At 37.9% G+C, this 16,462-nt stretch overlaps 1 protein-coding gene across 1 annotated transcript in view; it reads right to left on the bottom strand.

Moving 5' to 3' along the window:
- The window catches only part of COL5A2 (collagen type V alpha 2 chain), a 202,240-nt gene that overhangs the window by 73,838 nt on the left and 111,940 nt on the right, over window positions 1-16,462 (bottom strand). Inside the window, exons 6-11 of the mRNA XM_075180052.1 lie at window positions 13,140-13,193; window positions 8,229-8,327; window positions 7,240-7,320; window positions 5,662-5,706; window positions 5,049-5,102; window positions 3,344-3,397 (exon numbers count right to left, since the gene is read on the bottom strand). Coding sequence (XP_075036153.1) covers window positions 3,344-3,397; window positions 5,049-5,102; window positions 5,662-5,706; window positions 7,240-7,320; window positions 8,229-8,327; window positions 13,140-13,193 — 387 coding nt within the window. The remainder of the gene's footprint in view (window positions 1-3,343; window positions 3,398-5,048; window positions 5,103-5,661; window positions 5,707-7,239; window positions 7,321-8,228; window positions 8,328-13,139; window positions 13,194-16,462) is intronic.

Raw genomic sequence — 16,462 nt, 5'->3', positions numbered from 1 at the left:
CGGTGAAGACCCGTGGAGCAGTGACCAGATCAAAAGAACCTGGACCTGATAATGGTCTGACTGAACAGCAAAACCAAAGAACATGCAGATAAGTGTCTGTGACTTCCAGAAAGACCATGAAATCCCCCTGTTCCATACTGTAAATTACCAACTTGGAGGACTCCTTCTTGAATCTGGGTGGCAGTGTGTTAAAAGATTTGAGGTTTAGGATTGGCCTGAATGAACCATTGGATTTTGGAACTATAAAAGCTAAAAAAAAAAAGGTTTGAATGACCAGAATAACCACCCCAGAAGAAATCAGGGAGTGGATGGCCTCTCTCAGAGCCAGGCGCTTTGTCCAACCTGTCAGGAGCACTTTGTAAAAGAGCTATCTGGGAGGATACCTGAGGAGATCTATCATTTACCCCCAGTGCACGATTCCCTGCACCAAGGCATCTGTAGTAGGCTGAAACCAGTGATCCAGGAAGAGGAGAAGATGGGCTTCCACCTCGGAAGACCTTTGATGGGCAGAACACCTGTAATGCAGACTGCCTCTCTACAGACATAGCGGCTGGATGCCTTGCAAACCAGGCCTGGTGTCCACACTGTAAACCACCCATGGGGTGGATGACGGATCTCTGGAGTACTAACTCTGTTCTTCCTGCCGGAGGAACAAAAGGAGCAAAACCTGGACACCCTGGGCTTAGGAGCATTATTAAAATGGAAAGTACCTTCCCCCTTGTTGACTAATAATGGTGTCAAGCTCCTGCCCAAACTGAAGACTCACATAGAAAGGAAGTGCCTCAAGAGTCTTTCTAGACTACCCATCAGTCTGACGGGCCAAGACTGCAGAGGCAGAGAGCCATGCCAATATCAGTCCCTCTGAAAGCTGTTTGCACCAGCATTCCACAGCCTTGTTCACCCAAGCCAATGCCAAGGCAGGCATCAAGGAGGCATTGGCTGCAACAAATATGGACTTAAGGACACCCTTAGCCTTATGGTTGCACCGTCCTTAAGTGTGGCCGCATTGGGAGTAGGGATTGTAGCTACATTAGCCAACTGCGCAACAGGAGCATCTACCCTTGAAAGCTCTTCCCATTTAGCAAGAATCTCAGAGGGAAAAGTATTAAAGGACTGCAGCCGATAGAACACCTGGAACTTCAGGTCCGGCAATGACCAAGCCTCACCCAATAAATCCTCCAACTGGGAGAAAGAGGAAGAAGAATAGGAACTTTTCAATTGCCGTGCAAACAGAGAAGTCTCTGCAGTCTCAGGGATTGCTGTCTCTGGAGTGTCTAGCACAGCCTGTATCAAATCCTCCACACCTTGACAGAGGTAACTTCAATCCTAGAAGAGGATTCCTCCATGTCTAACTCAACAACCACTTTCCCCTCCTCCTTGGTAGGACAGAATTTGAGACATTTCCTGGCTGGGGCACCCTACCTGCCTGCAGTTACATGAGGAAGGTGGCATAGTAGGTTCCAACATCCTCTCTAAAGAGGAGGATATCAAAACCAGACCTCATATCGAAGCCACTACACCTTTAACCCAGGCTGTTTCCTTGGAGGCCATAGCCATAGGCCCTGGAGGACCCTGGCCTTGTGAAACAGGGACGGGAACTGCCAGACTCCCAGCAAAAGCAGAGGAATCTTGGGAAGGAACACTCTCCCAGTTGTGAATTGACCAGCCAGGCAATATCAGCTACAGTGTCAGCTTGTGACCTAGCCCAGGCAGAGTCTGCTGACTCTGAACAAGAAACCCCAGGCATACTCGACACTCGATCCACAGACTGGCAGACAGCTCACAAAGCGTCCACACCTGGCTGTCCAGAAAGCAATTTGGCGTTGCATCCGGAACAGATAAAGTTCATTATGCAAGCCACCCCAGCCTTAGCCCTCATGGATCTCCCACTATTTGACAGGATAAACACAGATAGAAGAAACAACACACAAGAAATGACAGAAGCAGCACACAATGAGTGAAAGGAAAGTGAGCCTGCAATACAGCCCCAAAGCCCAAACAATCTAAGGGACAAGTCACTTAGAAAAACAACAATACAGACTTGGTAGCTTACAGATGGAATGACAAAGAATGGGAGTGCTGGAGCTTTCTAACCCGTCTCTCCCAGCACTATGCTGAGAGATGTTTATACTCACCATCTGTCTCTCCATCATTGCCTGGTAAGGCAAAGGCTGCTCCCCTGCAGCTGCTGCCTCGGAATGCTGAGCGTAGCCTGCAGTGTCTGTGCCTGACTCCATTGGAGGTTTCCAGTGGAGAGAGGGGGGAGTGACAGTGAAGACACCTCCACAGCACCTACGGTTCCCCGCTCCAAGCAGTGTACAGCCATCTGTGCTGTCCACTGCAGATCTGACAGCCGCAGGCGCAGCTCCACAAAACCACTGATTCGACTCTCTTAAGCACAGGTAACAAAAGTCTCCAAGTAAATAATAAATAAAATGAAAATAAAGAAATAAAGAAAAAGGGCTGCCCAGCAGTGCCAACATGTCCTACATGCTGGGACATTAAACTAAACTAAGGCCTATCAGGAGAGGAGTATAGAGGAGGAGGAGCTAGGGTCAAGTGTTAAAGTTTTTAAAGTGACCACACACCAAGTTCCTAGGGTCCCACTATGGATGCGCGAGAAACAGAAGCAAAAAAAGCTTACAATCGAAGAGGTTTTAGGAACACTTGATACAAAAGATAGGGGAACAACAATTGAAGCTACTGGTGGAGAAAGTATTTGTGGTTATTTTTAGGCAACAGTATTATCAGCTGCAATTAATAAAGAAATCATTAGAGACTGGCTACCAGTGGTGCTTCATGGTTGGAACAAGGAGAGATAAGGGAAGGTGAAGAAATTAAACATGAACCAGCCACTGTATATATAAATATAAAAATAGTCAGCTGCTGGCAACTATAACTGTCCTTCACCATAAGGAAACATGTAGGTTTAGTGGTCATTTAAGGACATCTACATTTTAAATTAACTTAAGTCTACATAGTGATATTGAGATGAAACAACTTGATAGCGCCATTTGTGCCCAAACAGTCCTGCTTACTATGAAATACAATGGAGGGATTTGGAAAATTGCCTGCCATTTGGTCAAACTAGAAGTGTCTTTCTTTGGTTTTTTTTGCTTGTCTTTCCCAAGATATTTCCCAGAATAAACTACAGGACAGCATTTGGACAATCATGGAGAGATTAAAGTTGTGTCTTTTTTTAACACTAACAACTAAATAAAAGTAAAAAATTAAAACTTTCAAAAGATTTATAAATTGTTCTATAAATAAAGTATCCAAAGTTGTGGGAAACTTAAATAAATTAAAACAAACATATTAATGCATTTCATTAAAAATAACTTACATCTTCACCTGGTTTTCCTGCAGGTCCATCAGGGCCACGTGGACCAACAGGACCCTAAAAACCAAACCAAAAATAGATATTAGTTAACACTGTTCCTACAAAAGATTATAAAATGCACTCTAGAGATATTACTTTTGATATGATAAGAATCCATTTTAATTGATGAATGTAATAATAAAAACTTACAAATACTCAAATATTCTCTTTTAATTTCATATAAAAATTCTATTCAACTATTTTTCTTAATTCTACTTTCTTATTAATCACATATACCATATGTCACTGCATGAAAAAAGCTTTACCCACAATTTCCGTTTCTGCCACTGTGGATCATTTGCAACCTTGATGGCACACAGCTAAGTATGTCTCTTCACTATCGTGTCTATTTTTGTACATGCAACTCTTTGGTCACTTCTGAATGTACTATTAATTTGCCGATTTAGAGTTGAGTGCAAATTTTGCTTGTGTGCAGAATTTGTAGTTGAGCAAATCATGGTGCACCGCAAGGGGGTAAAAATGCAAACTTTATTTGCATGTCTGGCAAATTCTGCATGCTCTTGTATGCTGCACATCTACATTTTTGCGCTACCTTTTATTTACCACAACAAGTTTTTAATTAGTTCAACAATATCCAGCTAAAATGTCTTTCTACTTCAGCATACTACTTAATGAAAATGTTAGATACATAATATTGTACTAATATAAAGAAACAACGTACATATTTAAGAACAATTATTATATTTTTCCACACTTGTAAATGTTTAGCAATATATTGTTTTAAGACAAAGACACTTATGGAAAAATTCATGGATAATATGCATTGAGGTATTTTTTTACTAGATTTTTTGACAACATAGTGACAGGCATGGTCTGTGAGTTTTATGTTTGGGAATTCTATATAACTGTATTCAATGTTTTTCCCTACCATAAAGTAGTGCTGAGATCAGCACCCGTATCCTACTGTGCACACATAATGCTGGTTTTATTATTGATGCGAGGCAACCAGATAACACTGCATATAACTTGATTAATGTCAAAGCTCATGACAGCTTGCGGTTAGATTTTACTAGAGTGTTACTTTAGAATGTTAGGTTATATAATAGAATTGTTATTTTCTTGTTATTGTGGTATGCTGACACACACCTCCAACTATTTGCTATAGACGTACACATACACATTCTCAAATATTCTTCTATACTATGTGGCAGATTTAGATTTCTACCTGTGTCATCATTAATTCGAACAAGCAATTTAATTTCCTATCAATATACTGGTTTGTTTGCATGTTGTATGTTGTAAGCATTCATCATTCCCAATATCTGATTTTGATATTTGATCAAATATTAAACATTCAACTATTAGGTAGGACACAGAGCTATCACTTTCTGGAACTAAACTTGTGCATCAAATTTAAGACCCATCTAACTTAATTTTCATAGTCAAATAGTTGAAATTTGATTTGTTGTTGTGGACATAAATTGTAAATATATAAATGTAGGATACATTAAGTATAAAATATTAATTTTACACATCAGTTATAAATTGGCCTATATGTTTGAAAAAGCAAGCTATCCCTACAGTGTGTTTAACTGTCATGGGACATTCCCATACTTATATGACCTTCAGACTGATGCACCCATTTACAGGTGGCTTAAATGTTGAAATAATAAAATTATTGTGAAGTATGTAAAAAATCACAACTTACCATAGATCCAGGCTCTCCTGCTTCTCCAGGAGAGCCTGGGGGGCCCATACCACCCTAGAAGAAAAAGAGAAGAAAATGTCTATACTTCACAGTTCAAAGTTATAGAATGGTAGCTAAAAAAATAAAATGAAGTGTTCAGACATTGCCTTTTGAAGAATTACCTATATGAAACATGCAGTAAAAAGTCACAGAAAGAATTAACCCTGATATCCTTATATTGCTTATGGCTCTGTAAGCGTTTTTACTTTTATTATTTTAAATACCTGATCTACCCGAGCCTTTACTACTTTTTCCATACTATATAATGGTGGATTAAAACATTAATGAAAGTTTTGGTAACAAATGTAAATCAGATGTACCATTGTGTACTGTATTCAAGTATTATTTAATCTCATGTTACAGGAGCAGAAAAATGGAGCAAACTTTTTCTACTGTAGACATTTTAATTCACAGCCCTCCATGCACATATTAAAACATGGGAATACAATAAAACCATCAACTGAAATTACTGTATTATGTTAACACAGACACAGCATTATATACTGTTTTTTTGTTGTTTCTCATTGTTATTCTCTGTCAACATTTCTATTCATAATCTTATAGGACTACTTACCGGGTTGCCTGGTAGACCTTGCGGTCCTCTTGGTCCAACTTGTCCCTGAAAAACATATTTCAGAGCCACAATTAAAAAATTATGTTTTTTCTGCATTCAAAAACTATAGATTTTTCAGGAAACAGTTAAGAAAACTAATAACTATGCGAAACAAAGATTGTGTCACCCAGAATGACCAGAATAGAAATATGGATCTCATTGGCAATACAAATATCAAAAATGTGCAATGCAGCTTCCCAATAAAATCCTGCTATTGTTTTTAGATACAGAATATGTAAGCTAGTGATGGGCAACAGATGGCCCACAACTCACCAATGGCCAGGTGAGCCTTTAATTGTGGTCTCCAGCTCTGACTTATTAAAGAAAAGGATAAGAAAGGAAGCAGCTGGTTTCCACATCAGATGACCTCCTCTGCATTTTGCTTTTTTTCTTTTTTTTTTAAATAAAATAAATTGTAACTTCAATAATGTTAAATTTAGCATCAGGAAATAACAGATTTAGGGGTCTATTTATCATAGTAAGAAAAGCCCTAGATCCAGCAAAAATGTTTTTGCCGGGAGCAATAGTGATAGCCATGGGTTAACAAAAGGAAAACATACTTTATTAGTAATCAAATCCATTTTCCTTTTCTTTATTAAAGTTATGATTTTTTTATATACATAACTTTTTTTTTGTTACAAATCTGGAACCCCAATACCAAGTGTGCATGCGTGAGCTGACTCGTGTGCACAGATTGACCTGGATGGTGAAGCAGTTAGAGTACTTTTAACCCTGCCTGCTAGTATTGCAGTGGAGATGAGCATTGCTCAGCTGCTCTAGCAACATTTTTCTCAGCTATACAAAATCTTCGATTTCACCCAATATAGATAAATAGACAACTTACAGTTGATACATGGCAATTGCAAGAGTATGTAAATATCTGACACTGAACAAGTAAAATGCAGCTTCTTGTCAGAAAATGCATTGCTGGTAAGAGTCTCATAAAAATATTGTTATAGAGACATATTTATTAAAGTGGTATAATTTGTTAAAGTGGTCTTTATTTGTGATATAAATAATAAAATATTGAGGAATGTTGAGCCCAGAACACCAGATGCATGTAACCAACAAGGAGTTACTCTATGGTCATTTCTAATTAACATATAGTTGAGTGAATCCTGACTAAGTTACTGAAACATAATTTAGCAAACATTTGTACGTATTTAAATGTTGGAGTATGATAGGGACATGTTTAGTCATTGACTGAGCTTGTTTTTTTTTTTCATTTTTAATGCTTATGTACCACAGATTACATTTGAATTTCACTATCTCTAAGTTTAGACAGGAGCACACTCTATAATGGGACTGACTTGTATAAAGTTTGACATATTTTAAAGCAGAAATGTTGGTTCCCCAATTCTGTCTGTCTATAATTTCAGTGATCTCTTTCAAGCACATAGATGGGCACTGATTGCAGAGAATCGAAAAGTATATTTTGAAAGCTATACGGCTTTAAAGAATATGGAAAGCCCTATGTCAATATGACAGCTGTGTGGGCACTGCTCTGCTGACTTAAAAAAAAATCCAGATTTTTCTTACCGCCGAACCAGGCATCAATCCTATTTGTGAACCAAGCCCAGATTTCTCATCAAAGCCACCTTGCATCTGAGATGAAAATGGCTACAACAAAAGAAAACAAGTTCTTATTATATAAAAGTTATTGTGAATTGTTAGCATTATTAGAGAAGTTATAAATTAAGAGAATAAGACATAAAAACATTTTGAAGGAGTTGGTGATATTGTTGTTATTGTAGTAAGCTGGGTTGGTGTTTGGAGAATGTTGTGAGCTATCTTACCCCCTTTCCAGGATCCTCAACCTAACTATATGTGCATGTAGTATAGTGCATTAACAACTAGTAGCCAGACTCCAATGCTTTAATTGGTATATAGCACTGGGCATATAACTGTACACTGGGCTCCAGAAACCAGTTCAAGTTGTTGTTTTTGTTTTTAGTATTCCAATGTGATTTTTTAAAAATAAATAAATAAAATAAAAATAAACAATTTCTTTATTGATTGTTCTGCAATTGCCATTGTGAGATGGGATGAAAACAAAAGAAGGAATGCAGCAGTACTTGCAGAGCCACAATTCTGGTAAAATAAACTTATGCATGCTTCACAGGGGAAGCTTTCACTGGCAAGACCGGTGAATCTTTTTTTCTTGGTGGGGCTATTGCCGACAATAGCACTGCTTTTGTTGGCTGTGACCCTTCGATAGATAGTTTGATAAATAGAGCCCTCTGTTTCTATTGCATGGGCATATTCAAGTAGTGTTTTAACAATAGTAGTTCCATTGTTGGCCTCCTCCATAGGTCCCATATTCTCCAACACAAGCCTTTCAATAAGTGCATATACAGGAAACATAATGAACATCCACTCTATGTACTTTGATGTCATTAAAAAAACTCTAAATGGACTAAGCATAATTATGAACTATTTGTTAGCTTTCACTTTGTATTAAAAGAACAGTCATTTAATTACCTTATATATAAAACATCTAAAGTAAATTATACTGTATCTTCACTTACATGACTTCCGGGGAGAGAAGGATGACCGGGTGGTCCAGGTTCACCAGGCTGTCCAGGAATACCAGGTTCTCCATCTATTCCCCCAGGACCCCGAGCACCCTTTGGGAAAAATTGGTTTATATTAAAGGAATGCATTTGTAAGTTATGACGAGTATACAACAAGTTAGAATCATAATAAACAGTTAATAAATATATTATCCATTATATGTATTTCTCAAGAACATAGAAGCATTCCTATTCAGTACCACATTTATTAAGTCAAATGGTCCATCAACTCTTCACAAGTTATCAATCGGTGTTATTGAATATATATCTATTATTTTGTAATGAACAAACTTAGATTAAACTCCTAGGGGTATATTTACTAAACTGCGGGTTTCAAAAAGTGGAGATGTTGCCTATAGCAACCAATCAGATTCTAGCTGTCATTTTGTAGAATGCACTAAATAAATGAAAGCTAGAATCTGATTGGTTGCTATAGGCAACATCTCAACTTTTCCAAACCCGCAGTTTAGTAAATCAAGCCCCTAAATTATAATGTAGTGAGCCCAGCCACTTTACAACAAGGCTAACAACAAAACAACAAGTTAAAAATCAAAATAGACCCCTGGGAGGGAACAAACAGAGCTTCCTCAGAATTGTGTATCACAGTTTGCTTCAGTGCTATTTACCTATTCAGAGAGTACCTGCTTATATTGCCATATTGTTTTTGCTCTATTCCTAATTGTGATGCATTTGCTATCTGAACATGCATCTCTGAGTTGAACAGGATAGCTACAGTTATATGCATATTTATGCATATTTAACTATATAATCTATCCAGACATCATTGTAAACATAAATATAGTGTTATGGAATTGTACATGGGCACATTTCGGTCCCTAACAAAATTAGGGGAATTGAGCTCAATATATCATCATCATCATCATTTATTTATATCGCGCCATCAATATATGAAAAGTGAATGTTGTAAAATGGTGTGATCAGTACAAATGTACTTTCATCTCTAGTTCTTCAATCTAGCAATCACATATTGCCTATGATCAACCACACATAAATGAAAAGAAGCATGTGCACAATAAAATGTTATACCTGACCCTTTGGGGCATTTGGGCACCATCACCTTTGTTTATTGTTTGCTTGAAAGTAACATTAGCATTATTGGTCTATTTTTGTATACACAAAGTCTATTCACATGACCTGTCCTCTGGGATCTCCGGGAGGACAGGTCAAAAAAGCTTTTCAGGGACCTTATTACTTCCATTATAAAACTCTCTTGGCCTGGTTCATTAAGGAAAATAAAGCAAAAAACCATGTTGCATTGGAAGGAAAGATATATTTAAAATGTGGGGACAGATTTAGAGTTGGGGTAGTGCATGCCCTTGATCAACTTTTATTTTCAATGTAAACTAAAGTTACCAAGTATTTGTGTGCTACATGAAAAAGCAACCAGTATTTCCCTTATGTGAAAAATAATAAACTGATTTGCACCCCTTGCATTGTAACATTGTAATTTTCTACTTTTTTTTTTTGCTTTACTTTCCTTAGTTCTTCAGTCTTTGGCTTCCTGATTGTCATTACTCCACCTTCCACATTATGACTATGCCCCTGTCATATTCAGCCCAGCCCCATTTCATTGGGAAATGTGAGCCCACCCCTCTGTTATTTCTGGTCACCTATGACATGAACCCTATTTGTTTGTTAAATCATCTCCCAGGCACTCCCTTTACACCCCTACATCTTCAAATGCAGCGTGTATCTAATAGATAGTTTGCTATCCCATAGGAAAATAATATCTCAAATACTTTATGCTTTGTCTGATATTGTATCCCAATCTACTTCAAAACTAGGGACACAAAGACACACTCTGACCCTAGTCAAACAAACATTTTAATAAACATAAAACATCTTCACAGTTAATAACGAAATGGATCTCTACAAAAAGTTTGAAATGTTTGTTCAAATATGGGAATTTTATTTTATTAAAGTTCCTTTTTAAGTAGTGTCCCCATGATAAATAATGTTTGAAATATGATTTAATTTGCAATTCATAAAAATAAACATACTTAAAACATTGCAATTACTGCATCAAAGTGTCTACAAACTATTTCTATTTGGTGCTCGTGCAATGATCCATACTCATTAAAACATTATATGGAGCAGCACTGACATCCAGTGTTTATCAGAAGAAAATGCAAATTGATAAACATAACTGAACACATTCTATGATTACTTCTATAGTGCATTTTGTCTATCTCTAATTTTATGTCATTCATATACCTCAGTCGCTACCATGAGCACTGAAATGCAGAATTTTACAGATTTTCACACATAGATTCCTCTTTTGCCTTTCTATATACTATATACACTCAGTGGCCACACCTGCTTGTCAATGCAAATATAAAATCAACCAATCAAGTGGAGGCAACTCAATGCACAAAAGCATACAGACATAGTCAAGAGGTTCAGTTGTTATTCAGTCTGAACACCAAATTGAGGAAGAAATGTGATCTAAGTAACTTTGACTGTGGAATTAATTTTGGTGCCAGATGGGGTGTTTTAAATACCTCAGACCTGTTAATTTTTGATAATTTTCATGCACAACAGTCTCTAGAATTTACAGAGAATGTAAACAAAAAACATCCAGTGACCAGCAGTTCTGTTGACGAAAATGCCGGGTTAATGAGAGAGATCAGAGGAAAATGGCTAGACTGGTCCAAGTGAAAGGAAGGTGACAGTAAATCAAATAAATAAGAAGATACTCTCTGAATGCACAGCACGTTGAACGTTGAAGTGGATGGACTACAGCAGCAAAAGACCATACTCGTTTCCTGCCCTTAGCTCCTATCAGCTAAGGGCAGGAAACTGAGGTTACAGTGGGCACAGGGTCACCAAAGTGGTTAGTTGAAAATTGGAAAAATGTTGCCTGGTCTGACAAATCTTGATTTCTAAATCAAGACACAAAGGAAAGAAAAGAAATGATCTTGTGGGGCACTCAAAATGAACCCTAAGTTAGGATTATAATATATGTATATTGATTACTGTAAAATACTTCTTTATTGATATTCATTAAAACATTCTCATAGCGAAATATAAAAGGTGATAAATGGATGAAACTGGTATAATACAACAACTGATAAAAAGACAAACTAAAATTTGTCTTGCCGCGTTTGTCTTTGCCTAGAAAAAGCTTCTAGCGAAACGCGCGTCGGCGGACGCCGCGTTTAATGCTCTCTTCAATCCTGGCAGTTTTTATAGACAGTTTAACCTCAAATAGCAAACAGATCTGATCACATATACTATAAAACTCAAAGCAGCCTAATGAGATCTCTGTGCACGCTGCAGCCCTGATATGAGAACGTTCATATTGGTTAATCAAATTAGCAGCCTGACACAGCGGTGGCAAATTTAGTATCATAGCACCATCTACATATTAGATAGATAGATCCTTTATATATGGGGAAATAGGGAAGATAGCAGGACATGGATTGAATTATAATCATGAATATACAATTTGTTCAGTTGATTCTATCTAATTGTGGTCCTGATATAATTAAGAGGACCAATGAACTTTGAGTATGCTGTAGTTCTAAACCCGCATAAATAAGAGGGGATAAGAACCTATGAATATACCTACATTTAGGGCATTGTAAAAAGGTTTAATACATTGCATATCAATATCTTTAAGCCACAATCATTATAGTATATGTTGTATAATAACCCAGTCTATACATAGATTGAAGGTATCTTCCCAGGAGATTCATTATATGTCCCAATGGTTTAAATTATAATATTTACACCTAATATATGGTTTATATGTGATAACTATTGGGTTTTTACCTATTTCAACTAACTGGTATATGTCAATCATACCAGTTTTCTCAAACTCTTGGTATATATCTGTTCTATTATTTAGGGGGTATCATATTCATTTATACTCTCATTATTAGAGGTTAGATATTTAGTATCACTGTATATTCAATGTCCAGGAACACATTAACCACGGAGATGTAACATTGATAACATACACTATAACCTACAATAGTCCAGTGGTATAAGAGAGCAGCAACGCGGCAAGACAAATTTTAGTTTGTCTTTTTATCAGTTGTTGTATTATACCAGTTTCATCCATTTATCACCTTTTATATTTCGCTATGAGAATGTTTTAATGAATATCAATAAAGAAGTATTTTACAGTAATCAATATACATATATTATAATCCTAACTTAGGGTTCATTTTGAGTGCCCCACAAGATCATTTCTTTTCTTTCCTTTGTGTCTTGATTTATAATGTATTAATGATCGGGTGCACCGATCCTCAATCTTTATGGATGATGCCATTAGACAGGATTGATATATCATTGAGGAATTATATGAACCACCCGGTGCGGTTTTTCCCTCCTTTGAGTTAAATCAAATCTTGATTTCTGCTGTGACAAGCATATAGTAGGGTCAGAATTTATCATAAACAACATGAATCCATTCTACATGGCTCTGTATTGAATTTTGGTAAAATTGTGCACTTCAAACAAACTTGATAACCAAAGCACAGAATCTTCCCTCATATGGGGTTATTTCATAAAAGGAATTTGTAAATCGTGAAGATTTCAAATATATTGTCACAAATTCTATGAAAATAAACATATATATATATATATATATATATATATATATAAAACAACAAATAGATAGCATGTAAACATTTTAATTTATATTTAGTAATACTTTATGTATTTTTTTCTGCTTGAGGGATTTATAGATTTGAGAATTGATTTGGTATAATTAGAACTAATGAACTAAATTGATAAACTAACTCAGTGAACCAAACCATGGAAGTTTGGTCATCTCTGTTAATTATAAAATAGTAGCTTTTAATATTACATATGTTTAAATGTATAATGTCAACTTACAGGTTTTCCCTTTGGACCTCTGTCTCCTCTAGGTCCTTGAATACCTGGAGGTCCCTGTTAAAAAGGAAACAACATCACAATGAAACTTATTTCCGTTTCACAAAAAAGGCATCACAAAAAACACAAGTTTTAATCACGTCTGATTTTTGCTGATAGAACTAATTATAATCAACCTCAAAGATAGTTATATTTACCTACTAAAAAGTACATATATTAAGATGTATCTTTGTATCTAATGTGTGTTTGGCATTAAGTATCAGGTCTAATGTGGTTGCTCTGGTTAGAGACTTATCCCTAGAGTCCCTGGTGTGAACATCTTTTTTAAGAATTGCTCATTGAATCAGCATTCAGTGGGTCTGGGGAAAGCTGAGAATGTCCTTTAGTTCAATCGTAATGGCTCCAGGTTGCACATAACATTCAAAATGGAAATCAGATGTGCTGTCGTGGCGGCCTTTGAAGACCTGGACTAATAATATGTTCCATATGAAGCATTTGGCTCCCACTGCACAGGGTAGAAGTATAAATTTGTTACTTGTGCTGTTGACTAGTAGGTAACAAACTAATGGTTCAAACAAGACTGATAGGAGGAAACAATAAAAATACATTTTTTGAAATGTGAAATAAACAAAATACTATGACTAGTTCTTTTGATTGCAGTAACATTATTGCTGGGACATGTAATACAGTTTCATTAAAAACTTAGATTTACTAAAATTTACACAAATAATACAATTCAAGGCAAAATAGTTCAAAACATGTTCATGTGTGGGAACTGAAGAATAAATAAAAATATAATGTAATTAAAAAATTAATTTATCATCTGTTAAATAGTATTATGGAAAAATCATATTTATAATAGGAAAACCTCTATTGGCAGTGAAACGGGAAGTCAAAATTCAGAAATTTGTAAATTCCAATAAGCTAACTAGCACTTGGTATTAGATCGCAGTTGAATACAGCAAAGTAGGAAACACAGTGCTGTATCATAGTTTGTCAGTGGTTCCCAAATCTGTGCACCGTGGCTCCCTGGGGAGCTGCTGCGATCTCACAGGGAAGCAGCAGCCAGGGCCGGTGGTGATCAAGACAGGGGACTACTTGGCAATTATTTTGGCTTAAGGATGCCTTGAAAAATATATGGAAACCCTAAGGGTACATTGAACTGAGAAAGTTTGAGATTTACAAGGTTAACTAGTTATTACAAAAGTATTTAGTGTAGTATTTCATGAATAGTGAAAAAAGTAAGTAAGAACTGTGCTTACAATAAGGAGTAGTATTGATGTAGTGAGAAGCACCACAAACCCACAAATGTTGGTGACCAGGAACTAATATTCTGAGAGTGATGGTTGTTCCGCTGCTGATGAAACAGCATGAATGCCAAGATACAGGAGAAATTATCCAATCTTTGGTGACTCTGTAAACTCTGAGTCACTGATATTTGTAATGTATGGTGCAAATGCACTACATTAAGGCTACATTCACTCTGGATTTTGCAATGTATTTTTTAACAAATGTTAAAAAACAAGTAAAAACAAATAAAATGCATTGCTTTATGTAAGCATTTGAGATGCCTTTAGGTGAGATATTAAATGCGCTCAATTTACGTTTTTTTAACTCCATTGCCGCGGAGCCTATTTGTCACGGGCACTAGGAGTTTCTACCCAGGATTCACCAGGTGTGATTATGCTTACCAGAGGGGCGGAGTTTATCACAGCGATCCTCTGGGCAATATGGTGAATGGTTGGAACAGCACAACAACTTAGGATAAGAAATGTCAATGGAGAGTCAGCAACTTGCAGCTATGCAGCAGGAGAGTCAGCGACTTGCAGCTATGCAGCAGGAGAGTCAGCGACATGCAGCTATGCAGCAGGAGAGTCAGCGACTTGCAGCTATAATGCGGAGGTAGGTATAACAACTGATGTGAAGTGAAGACTCGTGTCAGTGCAGTAGGGTAGCGGGGAGAGTCAGTGGTCTGCGGATAGCAAGTTGTACCACTGCTGTGATGGGAAGAGTTGTCCAGGTGCAGGTAGGAGCGGGAGCGTCAGTGGTCTGCGGATAGCAAGTTGTACCACTGCGGTGATGGGAATACTTGTCCAGGTGCAGGTAGGTAGCGGGAGCGTCAGTGGTCTGCGGATAGCAAGTTGTACCACTGCGGTGATGGGAAGACTTGTCCAGGTGCAGGTAGGTAGCGGGAGCGTCAGTGATCTGCGGATAGCAAGTTGTACCACTGCGGTGATGGGAAGACTTGTCAAGGTGCAGGTAGGTGGCGGAATAGCAGGTAGTCTGTAGCGGCAAGTATACCACTGATGAGCAAAGCAGGCTTGTCCAGGTGCAGGTATGCAGCTGAATAGCGAATGGTCTGTGGCGGGTACGTTACCACTGATGAGCAGAGCAGGCTTGTCCAGGTGCAGGTATGCAGCGGAATGGCAAGCAGTCTATAGCGGGTACGTTTACCACAGAAGAGCAGATAATGCTTGTCCAGGTGTAGGCATGCAGCGGAGTAGAGTTAGTCTGTAGCGGGCAAGTTTACCACGGATGAGCAGAGAGGACTTGTCCACAGCAAAACCGATCACATGAGCAGAACACAGGAAACACCTAGGAGTCTCAAGGGAATGAGAACCAAGAACAGGCAACGATACTAAGGACACAGGTGCCTTAAATAGTGAGTGGTGATTGATTCACCAATAGGATTAAAAGCAAGGTTTTAAGTTCAAGAGCCCTGCACATGCGCAATCCAGTCAAGATGGCGGATGGCCGCGGCTTAGGACAGGCGCCAACAGGAATGAGAGAGAGCCACGTACCAGACCAGAGGCACTAACCGTCCGGTGAGTGACAGTAACCCCCCTTTTAAAGGTGGGCACAGAACACTTGAAACCGGGTTTGCCCGGATATTTGGAATAAAATTTCTTTAGAAGAGCTGGAGCATTGAGATCTTCTGCGCGGATCCAAGAGTGCTCCTCAGGGCCAAAACCCTTCCAATGCACCAGGAAGCAAAGGATTCCACAAGAGATTTTGGCATCCAGTATATGGGTAATCTCGAACTCCTCCTCTTGATGAGCTTGAACTGGGCGAGGTACTGAAGGAGGAACCGAGAATCGGTTGATGATGAGAGGCTTGAGTAATGAAACGTGGAAGGCATTGGAGATCCGAAGGTTCTTTGGTAATAACAACTTGAAACACACGGGATTAATCACTTGAGTGATTTTATATGGACCGATATAACGTGGGGCAAACTTCATGGAAGGAACCTTCAGGCGAATATATTCCTGGTAGAAAGCCATACGCGGTCTCCAATTTTAAGTGGTGGAATTGCTCACCTCTTTTTG

Source organism: Mixophyes fleayi, chromosome 7 (assembly GCF_038048845.1).
Source record: "Mixophyes fleayi isolate aMixFle1 chromosome 7, aMixFle1.hap1, whole genome shotgun sequence".
NCBI lineage: Eukaryota > Metazoa > Chordata > Amphibia > Anura > Limnodynastidae > Mixophyes > Mixophyes fleayi.
Note: the sequence above shows the minus strand (reverse complement) of the source record. Positions and strands in the feature narration are given on the sequence as shown.